Genomic DNA, 18,204 nt, shown 5'->3' with positions numbered 1-18,204 from the left:
ATACTATATTATAAAAAAATAGCCTTAAAGTTACATTTGGGGATATGTCTAAAATACCTTTAATGATTATATTACACTATCCGTCTTTTATCTTTTAAATATTTTCATTAACCCTTTACATCAATTACATTTACATGAATTATCTACACCACTCGACGTCGGGACTACCACCAAAAGCCGTCCCCCACTACCACATCGCCGCCGCCAAGAAAACCGCCGCATTGCGCGGGTAGCATGCTAGTTTAATTAACGTAATTCACTTTCGTCTCCGAAAATGTTGAAGAATTTCAAATCCCGTCTCGAGAATAAAAAGTGTACCCTGAAATAACAAGTCAATATTATAATATTACGACAATAGGTAATTTTGATTTACCAAACAACGACGTATGACATAAAATTAAATTGTAATATGGTTTATAAGTTTAAACAAATCCTGAGGCTCTCCTTTATTTGTAGTAGCTGCTCGTGTGTACAAGCTTCTTAGCATTATATATCACGGATAGAACATATACTATAATGCTTTTATTTAATATAACTAGCTAAATAACCCAGATTTAATTCGTGCATTTTATACAAATATTGCTAATCAATAATCAGTAATATATACTAAAGGAATAATTGCATATTTGTTTTATTCTTACATATTAAAAATTGATATGGAAAATACTGAATCAAGTAATGCAAATAATAACTGAACACGATGCAATAAAGTATTTTTGCATTGACTATATATCACATATATGTTTGAAACTGATAAAATATACATAAGAATGGGGAAAAAAGTTATACCCATAATAATGTATCTAAAGATTTAGAGACAATTTTCGTCCCTCAAGTTATTAAAATTTTCAATTATTGCCCTTAAGTGAATTAATTACAAAAAAACCCTAAAGTTGGTCAATTTTTTAACTTTTCACTCCGCGACTAACAACCGCCTATTAGGTCCGTTAAGAGAGGGGCAAATTCATTATTTCACCATGATTTCTTCTTCTTCTTCTGACACACTCAAACACTACGTCAGAAAAGTTAAATCCGTAATATCTCTTTCTTTTCTTCGATTTACAACATGAAACCGGTACGAAAAATGTCAGAATAGAAGTCCGAACAAACCGTAACCAACAAATTTATGATTTAATGATCACCGAAAGTTTCATAAACTCGCCAGAAAATTAAAAATGGTGAATACTCGTACGCTTTTTCAAATCCGGACCCAAAAGAAGTTGCAATCGCGCAGAAACCCTATCCAAAAGAAATTTGAATTACGGTTCGCCGTAAAAACTTGACTTCGCTGGAAAATTGTAATCGTCAACAAAATTCAACTGATTGAAAAAATGAAACCAGTATCATGATCAGAATTCGACCGTGATTAAAACTTGATGAGTTTCAAATTGATTTGATGAAAAACGAATACGAGATCTATGAAAGAAGTTACGAAAAACTTGATAAATCTGGGTTTGTGTTTGAGTGTGAAAGAAGATTGAAGAAGAAGAAGAAGAAGGGTTCATGATGAAATGACAAATTTGCCCCTCACTTAACGGACCTAATAGATGGTTGTTAGTTATGGAGTGAAAAGTGAAAAAATTGACCAACTTCAAGATTTTTTTCTGTAATTAATTCACTTAAGTACAATAACTGAAAATCTTGACAACTTGAGGGACCAAAAATGTAAATTTTTCAAAGATTTAAATGGATATCAGACAATTAATTTTTCATTTGCTACACACCTTCAAGTTCAAGAGAATGAAACTTTTTATGAAAATTGTTACTTAGTATCAACTATTTAGTGATACTGTTTAAAAATAAAAATCATTATCAAGACTAAAAATCTTATATAATACACACGAACAAATAATTATATGTTTTCAGTTAACCTACAAAGTACAAGAAATTAATAATTAAGCTACAAATTAAAATAAACTATAATTCTATATCACTACTAATAACATTAACATAATAATAACAGTTAATAACTATAAAGGAACACTTCTGTTGATGCTTTGCTAGATCTATTAGGTTAAAAATAATTGATTTTCAAATTAAATCAAATTATATAAAAGTCAAAAGAAAAAAAGTTAAAATGAATTATGATGTCATGATTTTTAAAACCTTTGTAGAAAAGAAGTATGAACTTGACACATAAGATTTTTGTATAAAAAACTTCTAGAAACAATTCTCTTTTATTTATATAAAAAACTAGATTAAATTCGTACATTGTACGGTAAAAAAATTTAGTTATGATAATTATTAACTAAAAATTAAATATAATTGTGGATATATTTTTATATGAAAAGTCTATACAATTATAAACATAATATTATGTGATAAAAGGATGACAAAAGATTTAAAGTTCCTAAGTTCAATATTAAGAAACAAAATAAACAATAAATATTATATATAACAAAATCATTAAGGTAATCATAGAAATTATAAATCTACTAATACTTCGTAGAAAACTACATCACTTGTAGATATGGTGACGAACAAATACAAGAATGTCTATACATATTAAAAATAATCCGTAATGTTATAAATTGTAAAAGACATTACGATTTGATCTTTTCATCTTTTACATGTATGGAAATCGATGTTATATATAAATACAAATATGTATCATCTTTATCTTTATACATATTAAAAGACAACTGACCTAATGATTAATTGGCCAATCATAATTCTTTATTTTACCAAATTGACTTTTGATGATTTCATTATATATTTTTAATAAGATTTTTAGTAATTAATATATTAATAGATTATTTACTAAATTAAATCGAGTTTTGTGATAATTTTTTAGTCAACATAAAGTCATGGGTTTTGGTTTCCTATTTCTATTCAAACATAATATGGGTAAACTTGGAGTTTGGCAGTGATTTATTAAGTACTAGATTATTATAAATAAATAAAGATTTCATAATAAATACTTACTAATTAGGATAAGTTGAAATATGATGATATTATTATTCAAAAAAATTTATGTATTGAAGTTGACTAATAGGGTTTACACATTGAGTCATAGTGTAATTGATTAGATTTGTTGATAACAAACAATGTAAAAGAATGTTAAAGTGTTTAGTTGTAGACTGAGCCAACTTATGCTTTTTTAAGTTAAGTCATCATGCATCTCTAAGTTGACTTAATATTCAAATGTATTGATTTATTTAAGAAGTGATTATTCAGAATATTTTTGAAAATTTAATTTTTTTTAAATTAATTAATTAAAGAAAGAATGAAAAAAAGGAAAAAAACAAAAAAACAAACTAAAAAAATAAAATCAAAAATGAATATCATATCTCTCTAAGGTACCTTTTCTTTTGATATATCTATATGTATATATGTGTGTGTATATATATATATACATATTACGTTTGATATATATACATATTATGTTTGATATATCTATGTGTGTGTGTATATATATATATATACGGGAAGAGAATATGTGGCTATCATGTACGATGTACCAAAGTTTGGGTATGGAACCTCTCACATGCCATTTTTTTAAACCATTAAATTCATGGGGACTATGTGATTTATTTATTTTACAACAAATATTAGAAAATGGATATGTGAGATGATCTATACCTAAGTTTGGATACATATATAATAACGTGATTTTTTCGATTTTGACAAATCAATGTGTTGTTAAACACTTAAATAATGACAATTAGTTATACACTATGTTAGTTTATGGACTTTTAATGCATCAGAATTATGTTTTTAAGTGTTCTCACCGTTCTTATTTTAAGAGTGTTCTCACAGGATTGTTACCATACATATATATATATATATATGTAGATAGTATTTATAATGAAAATCTTATGATGAAATTTCAAAGTTTGAAGTTTGCTAAGTAGTATTGTAATAACTTTTACTTTTTAATAACGCTATTATTCTATGTTTCTATGTTTGCATTTATGAATCGAACGATCGATTTGACCCATTTTGGCAATCGAGGAGGCACTTTATAATTATTGGAAAATATTTAATAAAATTCAATATATTCTTGATGTTAAAAAAAGTTTAATTCAATATAATAATAAAATCTATTATGAGAACTTAATATTTGATTACAATAGTTCCTTGTTTGTTTATTTACAATAAAGTATTAATGTTAACCAAAAAAACTCAACATTTACAAATACATCCATCATTAAAATATGTTAAACTTATTTGTTATTTCAACTTTATATATTTTCATTAAATACAATAATACAAATTAAATAGACACATTTTAATTATCTAAAATGGAATGATTACTGTTGTATTTACTTAATTTTAAATTTAATTTATATGATTATATCATTAAATTAATTATTTTGTATAATCTTAGAATGTAGAAGTTATTTTTCATAAATAATGATCATATTATTAAATTAAAGCTAAATTTAAAATATTAAGAAAGGTAAATTAAACAAATATTTATGACAAGGTCAATAATAAATAAAAAAAAACATGGAGATGATCCATTTTAATAAAATAAAATCACAAGTTTACGTATTGGTATACTATAATAAGTTACAATACAATCAATCAATAAATAATAGATATATCTCAAAACTACAAGCTTGAAGAATACATAAATAATAATATCACAATTACTAAAAGAAAGAATGAGAATCAAATAATTTATAATTAGTATTATTTCCTTATTTAAGTTTGTAGACATTAATAGTTAATGTTTTTAATAATATAATTATGAAAACTAATATTTTTATATTTTACATTTTATTTTTTATCTTTAAAATTAATTTTTAATTTTTTTTACAATAAAGTTTTCTTTTTTAATGTAATACGTTTTTATTAAACTATATTTTTGTATAGGATTTTTTATCATGTAACAAATAAAATTTAGTTATAAGGATTTTTGTATAGGATTTTATCATATAACGTTTTTATTAGATCAATGTTTTGAAAACTGGACCGGATGTCAAACCGGCCTTCTTAACAAAAAGCTAAAAAACAAATATGAAGTCTATAGTAAGCTATCACAATTATATATCAGAAAAATAGTTGTATGAAAATTGCAATTATATTATGCATAATTTTTACTTATTAGATTAACACAACATGCGATATGTTGATTGGTAATTAAGTTGCTTAGTAATTTTAGTGTATAACTAAATTATTCAAGCAAAACTTTAAAACATAAGTACAATGACAATGCAGATATATCCAGATTAATGAAAGACATCCAAAGAAATGAAAACCTTACTTAGCAAGACTTCTAATAGATCATGTATCCATTTTTCAACTCTCTGTTCACTGTTAAGCGGAATCTAAACGACCTCTAATGTAACTTCATGTTTTTAATGGTTTAATTCTTACTTGTTTAAATATATGTCAACTTATGATATTATAAAAATTTAAGATGTAATTAATTATATATGTTTTTCGCGTATTACGCGGATAATAATCTAGTTAATATTATCATTCAATAAATATGAAATAATTAAATTTGATTTAATGATCATAAATTAAAGATATAATTCTTTCACTATAATTAATCTATAAAAACCATCCAAAATAAATCAAAAAATCTTTAAATTGATTTTAATGATCATAAATTAAAGATAGAATTCTTTCACTATAATTAATCTAAAAAAACCATCTAAAATAAATCAAAATCATTATACTAAAATAACAAATATTGTCGTCAGGTTGATATTGATACCTTGTATATATAAGTATCAATCAATTGATAATTGATAAATTAGATAATAACTAAATATTAATATACGTATGGAAATTGAAAAGAACACAATGTATGTAATTCTTTAAGTTTACCATAGTTGAAGGACTAATGTTGTGTTACTTAAAAATAAATTTGGTAATGCTACAATTATTTTGATCTAAAGGTTGTGACTAAAAGTTTAAACTTATCTAACGGTCCTTGTTTCTTTATAAAAGAATTTAGGACCTTGTTATGTATATATATTGGTAGATAGTTTTTAACATATTTTGTGAATTTTATCTTAATCTTAATCTTATCTTATCTTAATATATACTATATGACAGTTGAACTAATGACTTATTAACCAATCATATCGCTCAATATTATCAAATTGACTTTTGATGATGTCATTATTTAGATCTTTAAATAAATTAATTTAATTAATTAAAAGTATTTAATTCCAAAAGGGTTAAAAAAACAAAACGAAACTCTTATCTTTATTTTGGATCAATTCTAACTTAATTAAAAAAAGATATTTAACTTTAATAAAAAAGTCTTTAATTCCCCAAAGGGAAAAAAAATGTAGCTTTTCATACTCAACTTTTTAATATCATGTATACAAATATATTAAAATCCCTGATTTTTTTTTTTTTTTTTTTTATGTATTAGTAGCTAAATATATGAATATATCTAATACTGATAATATCATAAAACCCGTGTCAAGTATTAAACACTGGTCTAAAATCTAGTATATATATAAAAAGTTTATTAAATATAATCTCAATTAACCAATCATAATCTTCAATTTTTCAAAGTTAATTAAATCAAGATGTCTAAATTAATTTACACTTTTTGATTTTCCATCCCTTTAACTCAATTTAAAAATAATTAATATTTTATTGGGGATAAGTGCGCCGGAATGTAGTTAACTAATCCCAATAAGTTATTGTGTGCACGAACTCTAGGTCGGCTTTATTGTATTCAGGAAACTTAAAATTACGTTTATTGTAATCATAAAACTGGATTGTGGATATTTGTAACCGGTTACTTCACATAATACTAATTTTTTTTATCTTCTTAATTATTCTTTCTTTCTTACCTTGCTTGCTTTTTTTTCTTGCCCTTTCTTTTCCCAGTCAATAAATCTAACCACCATCATTATCATTTTCATTTTAATCATCACATCCAAAAATGAATAATATAAACAAAAAACGAAATCAATAAAATTGATTTACATTACCGGAAATGACAAGATCCCAAAACACACACACACACACACTATCGGAAATGACAATGGCAGCGGTTTGGACGTCGATGGACTATTGGTGGCCGGGGGCGGGGGGGGGGGGGGGGGTAAACGAGAGTGACAGTGATAGATTGAAGCTTCCTTGCCTAACTTGTACAACCCAAAGCAAAGAAATCACTATGTGTATAAATGGATCGGTTTTTCGGCCATCGTTTTTCCGACCAGCCTTTTTTGGTGCCTTGTTTTTTAGGTCATCGTATTTTTCGGCGGTAGAGTGTAAAAACGGAAATAGGAATTAATTGATGGCCACCATGTTTTTTCCGGAAATCGTTTTTCCGGCGACCTAAGATTGACATGGTTCCTCGTCAGAAAAAGGAATCTACACATGTTCCTTAAGGATGGTACAACTCCAGCGCCACTTGCACTGCATCACAAGCGCCATCGTCGGCCACACCACCGATGCTATTCTTTGATCGATTTACAACAGATTTAAGCAATCATCTTGGACGGATTATGTTTGTTGTGGTGCAATCGGTGTTGTTATGGCGGCTGCGGACGTGACGGAGATGACAGGGATAGCAGGTGGGTATGTGTGTGCATCGTGATTGTGGTGGTGCAATTAGCAGTCATCATCATCATCTCTCTGTTAATATATATAACCTTTGTTTTATTTTATATATATGTTTATGTTTATAAGTTTTTTAATTAATAGAAAATAAAAGATGACCTGCTACCCTTTTAGCAAGTCACGTTTGAATACTTTAGAACTTTTGATCAAGTTTCCTGAATACAATAAAGCCGACCTAGAGTTCGTGCACACAATAACTTTTTGGGATTAGTTAACTGCATTCCGACACATTTATCTCTATTTTATTGCATAATGTCTATCTAACTCGTAATCAGTTTATAATTAGGATAATCATTATTATTACTGATAATTGGAATCAAACTATATTTATGATACAAATTATTCTTATATAAAATCAAACCTACAAATAAAAACACGACATATGAAATCATTGAAAAACCTACGAATCAACTGCTACTTTTATTGTTTTTAATAACCATGGCTAACAAAAATAAACTGACATGTTTGCAAGACATCAATGAGAAGTCAATTATGCTATCAAAGTTAAGATATTGTTTTTCTGAAAGAGGTTGTATAAAAGAAATTTTGTTACACCATCTTTTAACATTCACTATTTACATATGAATATCTCAATTTTTTAAATATACTTTTGCACTTAGCGTAAGTATCTTTTTTTTTCCATATAATAATTCTTATATTGATAATGTTGTAAAACCCGTATATTTGATACGGGTCTAAAATCTAATACACGTTTATTTCTAATATATAATCAATAGTTGCGATCACGATCAAATCAAGATTAGTAATTGAAATATAGATACATATATTGAAGAGCAAAAACTAATAGGTTGTATCCACCACACCATATATTACCGATCATTAAGAGATAAGAGAGGCGACTTTTTTTTATTTTAAAGTTTTTATTATTAATTTATGATGGTTAGGATAAAGAATAATTTTAAAAAATATTTAAAATTAGGAAATTAATGTAAATATGACAAATAATGAAAAATCTTACATAACATTTTCTCATAATTGCCAACTAATAAAAAATTATTTTTTCTTAGTTATAGAGAAGATTAATTTCTTTTGAATTTTATAATAATAAGTGATTTTTAAAAGAAATAAAAAAAGGTAACGCTACTCATATATACAGACACATAAGTCATATAAACAATGAACTCTTACACAATCCATCTATTATTAAATAATAAAAAAGCCCAATAAAAGTACTTTACAAATATTCGGCCCATATAACTTAGTTAATATAATGATAAGATATGGTATAAGAATCAAATAAAACATTTCCCGACTAATAATACAGGACATCGATGTAGACTTCTGATTTGATATATTATTATAGTATGATATGATGATTATATAATTTTGTTGATTGGTAATAATATAATTCAGCACATGTAATGTAATATATATACATATATATAAATATAAATATAGTATATAAGTTAAGAAATTTTTTTTTCTTTTTTTTTTTTTAACTATGTGCGTTAAGATAATTAAATTGAAATTTCTAAATTAAAATCATAATTTTTTTAACAATATCAACTTCAATTTCAAAAAAAAATTATGTTGGGAAACTCTATACTCTATTTCTGAAAGCCTTTTGCTCACAACACTATTTAAATTTAAAATCTCTCAGACTTATGTTTCACTGTATATCAATCCATATATTTATTTTTAAGTTTATGAACCTATTTTTTTTTAAGTATACTATATTTCTTTGCTTTCATAGCTAGTTATATTTTGAAGCTCATGAATTAGCTCTATCTATCATTTCTCAATTCATATACACACATGCAGTTTAGCAGTTATATTAAAAAAAAAAAAACTACAACATATAAATATAAAAATTCGTCTTTTATGCCACTGATATGTTAATATTCATTTACATCTTTCAAGTTTTAAAGTTTTCAAAACTTTAAAAAGTTTCTAAACTCATGTTAACAAAAAGAAAAGTAGAATATATTAGTTATGTTATTATAAGGGGGTTAAATGCATAACTATAAACCAGTGCATTATTTGTTTGTGGTATTGCTTAAAAAACATGCCTAAAAAGTGAAAATGACAATCACGTCCCCGCATTGCGGGGATTTGAACCGCCTAGTTGAAAATATACGAAGTTATAATATAATACCCACGTATGCTCTATCGGCTTGGGGTAAAGGGTACGAAAAGCCAAACAATTTCAATGTAGACAACAAAACAATAAAATGGTTTCAATTCTTGTTTTAATCATCTTCAATCAAGACAACGCCAATTATAAGTTTTTAAGCAACATTATTCATCCTGTCATCATACAATAAACATTCTAATTAAACCTTTGAGTGATTATCGCAAATACACCCTCTGGTTTATTATTTTCTCACAAACTTAACAACGCATGTTTTTTCTTACTAGTTATCCCGATTTTTATTTTGTATCAGCATTCATGCACACGAGCCGCTTTAACATGGTGACGCTTTGGGGTGCCCGAGTCGTGAATGATGATCAAACTGATGTTTAAACATTTTTGGGGTGCCCGAGTCGTGAATGATGATCAAAATGATGTTTAAACTTTCACTTTGTACCGATATATTAAATTTACATTTTTAATAAGAGTAAAATTTCACATATACCTTAGGTAATTTTTTTTTACATTGTAACAAAATCAGAAATAGTTGCTGTCTACGTCTCTGATGACATTGACAGTGAATTTTCCAGGGACTTGTGTATGGTTTCATACTTACAATTGGCATTAATTCACCAGGCTTTGTGCTTTACGTGTTACATAAAAGGACGGCCAAGTATATGGCCCAAGGATGACAACAACATAAATAATATTAACTTAACATCACACAAATATTGACTTTTATTCGTATCAGCATAATTTGACTAAAAGAAATTAATTAATTAGTGTATCAATATGTATTCAAATTATATTGTAGTTCACGTTACAACATATATAAGGGGGGTAATAAGTGCATGTTAATTATGTCGATAAAAATAAATGTAAACTAATGCAAAGGTAACCGAACACAAACAATTACAGTACAAAGGTTAGATATTGATGATATATCAGAATAGATTATTTGCTACATATGATATATGGTTAATTTTTAAAAATAAAATACACATATCCCAATCACCATACGAAAATCTAATACATATGTCAATGATGGTCAAACCAGCTGGTATGAATACTTTCTGGTTTTACCCAAGGCCTTATGATAAGCCTTGGGGTTTTACCCACGAATACTTTAACGGTTCATGGTCAACATCTTATTGTCGAAAATGCGTGTAAGGCTCTACACCATTATACACTGAGGTTTTCCTGATGTAATTTTCCGAATTAATGTTCGAAAAAAAGAATCTAATAGATATACTTCTTTGTTTTCTTTTTTTATCAAATTTAATATTAACTATTTTTGTTTGTGTGTATATTATTCATGATTGATTGAAGTTGTATTTGACCATCAGTTAGATAACCCAAACTAAAACAAATGAAACGTAGTTGGAAACTTTAAATTTCAAAGTGGTGCTAAAAAATCTTGGACATGTACGTACATCTTCATAAAATTCTTGATAGGGCCTTAAGAACATCATTCATAGTAGGCCTATTTTGAGGGTCATCTTGTATGCAACACTTGGCCAAAAGTGCTAAACACATTGCATCCCCTGTATCATACTCCCCTTTCAAATCCACATCCATGAATCCCTTAAATTTGTCCAAACATTCCAATGAGCCACTGGCAACTTCCCCATCTGCCAAAAACTCGACCAGTTCCAGCCATTTTCGACCAATAGCCACCTCTTTTGCCGATAAAAGCTCCAACAACACGACGCCATAAGCATAAACGTCTACTGGATAATTCGGGGCAAACTGTTCTTTTGTCTCAGCAATCCTAGAGTTTGAGCAATCTTCACCCTCTGCAATCTCCCCTGTGGTGCCAATTATCGGTCTAGCATATTTAAAACCTGAAATTTTTGCTCTCCAGTCAAATGTTATTAAGACATTTCCACTACTTATATTCCTATGAACATATGTTGGTTTTGTGCAATAATGTATGTAATGCAACCCTTCAGCAACATCAAATGCGATTTTCACACGCTTTTCCCATGTTAACTGTTTTCTCAATTTCGGGTCGTGTAAACAGTCTCTTAAACTGCCATTTTTGGCAAATTCAAACAATAAGTAAGATTTATTCATGTCAAAACAGCACCCTTCAAGTTTAACCACATTGAAATGGTTAAATGTTGTCAAGATGAAGATAACATGATGAGCGGATTCAATTGAATTCATTTCTTCAATCGCAACATAGAAACTGCCCCTAATTAGGCCTTTGTATACAGATTTTCCAATGGATGAGGATTTAGAGAAGTCTTGTGTAGCGAGTTTAAGCTCATCAAGACTAAAACTTGTTAGGGAGTGCTTTAGTTTTGACATCCCATCAAGAAAATCCGGTGACACACGTTTATAGTCTAACCCACTTACCAATACCAGAGATGGTTCGTCAGGATGACATTTTCGCCTTAGGAAGATAAGTAACAGAACTACACAAAAAAGAGAAATTGACGCAAAAATAATGAGAAAAAGCGAAAAGCGGCTCTCCATTTTACTTTTCAAGACTCCACTAATGGGAATTGTGTCTTGTGGACTTGGACCAGTAACTACATGATCCAAGTCCAAAACTGGGGTACCTGCTGTTGGCACCAGCAACGTGGTACCCCCAAAAATAGTTTGTTTTCGGTCTAACCCATTTGCCTCCTCTATTGACCCTTGGGTAACCCCAAATTTCTTTGCAATTATATCTATCGTATCATTTTCCATAACGGGATACGTGACAAGATACTGTATACTACCAGTATCCCGTGACGCGTTAGCACATGCACATTTAACTGGCACTTTCACGAGTGTAGTCTCATCAGAGTTTCCATTTTGTTGTGCTATAACAAATGGTTTCACCAACCCTTGATAAACTTTGCAAGCAATATCCAAAAAAGAATATGAGTTATTGTTTGAGTAATTCACCACAACCCTAGACGACGAGTCAGGGCAATCACACACGATAGGGACGACGACCTCACGATCTCGTAAATGTGTTGTGGAGTTGAGCTGGGATTCATTTACGTTAAAGAGGGCCGCAATGGTTGAAAGTGGTTCATTGAGTTGAGGTCTATAAATGACATAAGTGTTGCAAGTTTTGGTGTTGGAGTTGCATATGAAAGTTGAGCTTTGGACGGATGGTGCAGCCATGGAGCATGGTGTATAGTCATACGGTTGTACGGATAATATGGGTTTCATGAATGTAAATACAAGAAGGATTAAAAGGGAACCGATGGTGGTGGCCATTAATTGATGCAAAATGCAAATGTGAAGTGAATGATTGATTTTTTTTAAAAAGAATGCAAAATGGGTTTCAAAGAAGGGAAAAATGATTTTATAATGGGCTTGGGCCTGCTACGGCCGGCCGGCTTTTAGTATAGATAACATAAGAGTTGTTGTCTACATATAATAGTGTGTCTCTGTGTGTATTACTCATATCGTATCTATACATCCTAATAAAATTTATTAAAAAAAAAAAATCAAGAAATTACTTACATTCTACTTTTATAAAATTTCAAATATTCTTTAACAAATTACGAAAGCAAGTACCCGCGCGTTGCGGCGGTGAGATGGTGGGGTGATAGGTCATAAAGTGTGATAGGTCATAGAGTGTGATAGCCAAATGCCTTAACCGTATGAGCTCTGCCCTCGGATTTAAAAATTCGTCGAAAGTATATCGAATGACATCTCTAATGAAAGAGCATGAATTTTTAAGAACACCCATATAATTTTTATAATTTATCGATGTACGGTTTTTGATATAAAAAATTTTGAATGAATTGGAGGAATAAATGATTTATGGAGGAGAAAAAAAATGATTGGTTGAAATTTGAGAAGAGAGAAAGGATTATATAGTTATTTTAGAGAAATATTGAATAGATAGGGGGACATTTTGGGAAAGTAAATGTTAGAAACTTAAAATTTAGACAGTGAGTATTTACTTTATAATATAGTATAGATAGATAGGTATCTTAGTTAATACTTAATTAATTTATTTAGTTAAACTTTTTTTTACGTTAGGATCATTTACGTCGAGTGGATATTCGTGGTGTTTGGACATCCAAAGCCATATATAGTTAAAATTATTGGGATCCATTTCTCTAGTTTGTAAAAAGAAAATGATAAGAAAGTGTAGGAGAGAATAGGAGAGCGTTTGTTATTAAAAAAATTTAAAGTGTTACCCGTTTTAAAGTGGTTGTATAGTACAATACTATGAAACACGTTTGGTGGTGTACGATTAAAAGTAAGTGGTGTAGAGATCACTACCTTTATATATTTGGTAAATAATATATGTAAAATTAATAAGTAAAAAAACTTTTTTTATTTTGAATCCTAGCCATTGCCAAATTAAGTTAGGAATGGCATGGAGAAAGCAAAAAATATAAGCAATAGTTATCGTTTGTGTCGTTCTGTGGTGGAAGAAAAAATAGCCAGGAGCGCCTGTCGTCGGGCCGTTGTAGCCGACATTCAGGCCCTAAAACGCTTGTGTTCTGCCTTGTACCGTTCAACCTAAGGGGCTACCCAAAGACAACCCTAACATACTGCACAAGGCAAATTGTTCCGAGACTACCTCACTCGTTTTAGCCTAAAAGAGATAGCCCTAAAAGAGATACATAATGTATGTCTCGTTCAATTATGAAGATCAAATCCACTAATATTCAATTAGGAAAACACTAAAGTTGTGCCCAAGGCCCAATAGGGTCTGTTTCTAGTTTCTACTTCCTAGCCATGTGCACTAATCTTAACTATTGGCTCATGTGTACTTCCATATATTTGAGATTTTATTTTTATCTATTGTAGATATAAATTCTTTACCGGGTTCCATAAATTAATGATAATATCAAAATATTATTGTAACTTTCAACGTACAAGTACCAAGTCATTGGAGGAACTTCATTCAACCAATCTTTAAGTTTGTTCATTAGTCAACGATCTTTTGGCAATTGGTAAACTTTTTGCTGATGAGGCAAAAGCTATGTTGCACCGAAACTCCAAACAGGTAGGTGTACCCGTTTCCGAAACTTCATGAAAACGTTTCCGCATACGAAACACGTATGAAACGTCTCCTTGAAATTTCTGTAGATACCGAAACATTTCTTTGAAGTTTTCATACTGTTTCTAACTAATATCAAGGTTTTAATGTGCTTTTTCTATTCTCCAAACCCAAACAGGCTATATTATATACAATTTGATCAACATTAAATTTTTTCTATTCTAAAACCAATTATTAAACATTAAACATTTAATGAATGATCACTGATCAAACATATATTATTATAGTAATATAGTTATACATATCCAATTATACACGATCTCTCAAGTCTCTCTCTATAAAAAATCCATATAATTTATATTTGTATATTTTTTGTATTGCCGTACTCGTATCCTGAATTTTTTAGTTTTGCCGTTCCCTTTTCTCGTATCTTTTCTGTACCCCTTTGCCGTACCCGTTTCGGTGCTACATAGGGCAAAAGTTCAATTTTTAATAACCTCAATTGGTGGGGGTTGATGTCGGGTCTTTCCTTAATTAACTATTTACTTGAGATGCAGTAAGGTCCGATTAAAATAAGCAATTTTTAGGAGTGTTTGGTATTGCGATTACAAATCAAAATCTGCATTTTTAAAATGCTTCTTTAAAATTACGTTTTCATAGCCAATAAACACTTTTTCATACAAACATTTTTTAGATTATTTACGTTTTACAAATGTAATAATCAAATAATCACTTTATAACGCAATCTTAAACACCCTCTTAGTCTAAAGAGTCTGAGTCCCTCACTTTTGGTTGGTGTAGTTAAAAAAAAAAAAGTTTGTGTATTAAATCTATGCATCTATGTTTCCAAAGATTTTTAAGTCGTTTCTATTTTATACCTTTAACAAACAATTTTAGGTAAGATACAGTGGGTCTATGTTTCAAGTAAAGTATAAAACTATAAACTAAGAGCTATAGGGGCGTTTGGTTGCGGAAAACACCCCTTGTTTTTCATTTTCGTTTTCTAAGAAAACATGAAAAACAGAAAACGCGTTCTAATCATAGTTTTCTAAGAATGTTTTCCAAAAAACCAAAACAAAGTTTTTCATTTTTCCATAGATCACTTGAAAACATATTTTTTTTTTCATTTTTCATTTTCATTTTCCATTTCATTCCTCCCCACCCCCTCACATCTTTAACATGTTTTCTAGTTTTCTAATTAGCACGCGTTTTTTAAATTTTTATTTGTTTTTTAGGAAATAAAAACTCCTCTCATTTTTTAAAAAATTAGAAATTAAAAACTAGAATACATTTTTTACAACCAAACGCACCCATAGTATTTTAGTCCCTCCGTCCCATATTAAGTGTCCGCGTTTGATTTTTTTAGTCTTTTTCTTTCAACTTTGACCGTAAATATTTTTGTTTGTGTTATATAAAATTTGATATAAGATATATGAATTTTAAATATATTTTTCATTAATATAACTTTCATCAACTAATATATAACACAACCAATAATATTTACGGTCAAAGTCAGAAAGAAAAGACTTAACCAGTCAAAATAAAACAATTAAAATGAGATGGATGAAGTAGTTTTCTATTTCTCTTAAAAGGACCATGATAGATGTAAAAAACAACATATAATCACATCCTATAGCATTAAAAGTAATAAACTCTACTTTTCACTTCCATACATAATTACATATCAATTATGATCATCATATAGAATGTCACTCAAGTATGCGAAATATCTTAAAATCGCCACACAACTATCAAAACTTCAAAGGAGACATTACGGTGTTATCCATTTGGATCTAGAAAAAAAAAATTAACAAACAAAATAATCTAAAAGCTCTTAAGAGTAATCAAAATTATATGATATGGTCAAAACATTAAACTATATATTACTCAACCTTCCAAGCATATAGAAAGAGGCAAAACTCATAGGAACCATTTGGGTAAAACTTTTCAACTGAACCACAAATATTCCCTGCTGAAGATGGTGACACCGGCGCCGACAAAGTAACTAAAGACGATGGTTTAATAACGAACAATGCATTTCTTAAACCAGGATTAAAAAGCCAATCATGAACATCCCAATAAACTTCAATCTTACCTTTCTTGAACTTAATCAATTCATTGCCTCTAAATTTCCATTGAAGATGTTTCACATGTATCATTAGATCACCATCAATTCTTATTTCCATTTCCAAATCGCCAATTCCAGTATCAGTTCTGATGGGACCCTGTGCATTAGAGTCAGCGTGACTATTTTTTGCATTGTTTTTGGTTTTGCATTCGATACAAATATCATGAAATCCCCCTTTTTCGTGGATTTTAACTCGTGTTTGAAACTTTTTCTTTCCAAAAACATGCTCTTTCCTTGATACTAAAATCGGATCAAACAAAGAAGGCCTACAACCAGTTTTTCTATAAGCATTTTTCTTCATGTCACCTAAAACAAGTACCACTTCTTCACCCGAAACCACGGCAACATAATACTCTGATATGGGCTCTGTTTCGCCATGAAACTTTGCATTTTTAAGGTCCCAAAAAATGTCAAGAGACTTCCCATCAACTACAAAGCTTTTAGACCCTTGTTTTCTCCAAAAGTTCCATGGCTTCAACTCGACTTTACACGTGTATTCGGTTTCTAGCCCATTAATAGAAACCGATAAACCATGAATGAGCAAATTCTTGCACCAGGTGACCGTGATGAAGCGACATTGGTCTGCTATATTGGTCAAGTAAACCGACATGAAGACACTTTGGCCAGATTTTGTAACTGTGGCTAAGTCATCTAGTTTGCCTCCAGCAGAGAAACAAGCTGGAATTCCAATTGGGTCTTGAATCATCTTCTTAATGAAAGTTTTTTTTTTTTTTTTAAATGTTTTTTCTACAATGTTTAGAGGAATTTTTTGAGTGATAATAGAGGTATGGAATATGCTTCCAGATGGGATTTTTTTTGGCAGTTGTGATGTTATTCATTCAAGAAATACTAATAAAAAAGGGAGTTCCAAGCTGGCAGGTTAATGAATAAAAGTGAGTGAAGATAAAACCATAAAAAGGTACTAATTTGTGAAACCTATGCATGTGACCTGCTAGATGAACTTTCTATTGAAAAGTGATAAAGTTTTTGTTATCTTTTTGGTGTACTTAAACTATCTTCGTTTTACATCCATAAATATACAAAAATAATATCATCTTTATGAATATTCTTGCTGTAAAAAAAAATAAATAAATAAAACTGATGAGCTTTAAGCTTGAAATCAAATTTAAAAATGATGCGTTGGAGGAAAGTAATCAGGGGGTGTTTGGCCTAGCTTTTTTATGAAACTTTTAGCTTTTTTGCTTATCTTGAGGGAAAAAAACTATATTAAGTGTTTGTGTGAGCTTTTGAGCTTATGATTTTTAGCTTTTATAAGCCAATTTTTGATAAGTTAAAAATCAAAGCTTTTTAGTTTTTCTTCCTATTTTCCTTTCTTTTTCCTTTAAAAAGTCAAAAGCTAATCCAAACACTACATAAAAGCTTATAAACTTAAAACAAAAAAGCCAAAAGCCACTTATATTTTATAAGCATAAGCCCAAAAAATATAAGCTAGGCCAAACACCCCAAATTAGT

At 29.2% G+C, this 18,204-nt stretch overlaps 2 protein-coding genes across 2 annotated transcripts; both read right to left on the bottom strand.

The window, feature by feature from the left end:
• Positions 1–11,074: 11,074 nt before the first annotated feature.
• Positions 11,075–12,760, bottom strand: LOC122608815 (protein LYK5-like). The gene has a single exon (XM_043781897.1). It carries the CDS (start codon positions 12,758–12,760, stop codon positions 11,075–11,077), a length of 1,686 nt encoding a protein of 561 aa, XP_043637832.1.
• A 3,663-nt stretch (positions 12,761–16,423) lies between these two features.
• Positions 16,424–17,647, bottom strand: LOC122608427. Its single transcript, XM_043781536.1, has one exon. It carries the CDS (start codon positions 17,435–17,437, stop codon positions 16,487–16,489), a length of 951 nt encoding a protein of 316 aa, XP_043637471.1. The 5' UTR covers positions 17,438–17,647; the 3' UTR covers positions 16,424–16,486.
• Between the last annotated feature and the right edge of the window lie 557 nt (positions 17,648–18,204).

This window comes from Erigeron canadensis, chromosome 7, assembly GCF_010389155.1.
Source record: "Erigeron canadensis isolate Cc75 chromosome 7, C_canadensis_v1, whole genome shotgun sequence".
Lineage (NCBI taxonomy): Eukaryota > Viridiplantae > Streptophyta > Magnoliopsida > Asterales > Asteraceae > Erigeron > Erigeron canadensis.
This window is presented reverse-complemented; position numbering and strand designations above follow the sequence as displayed.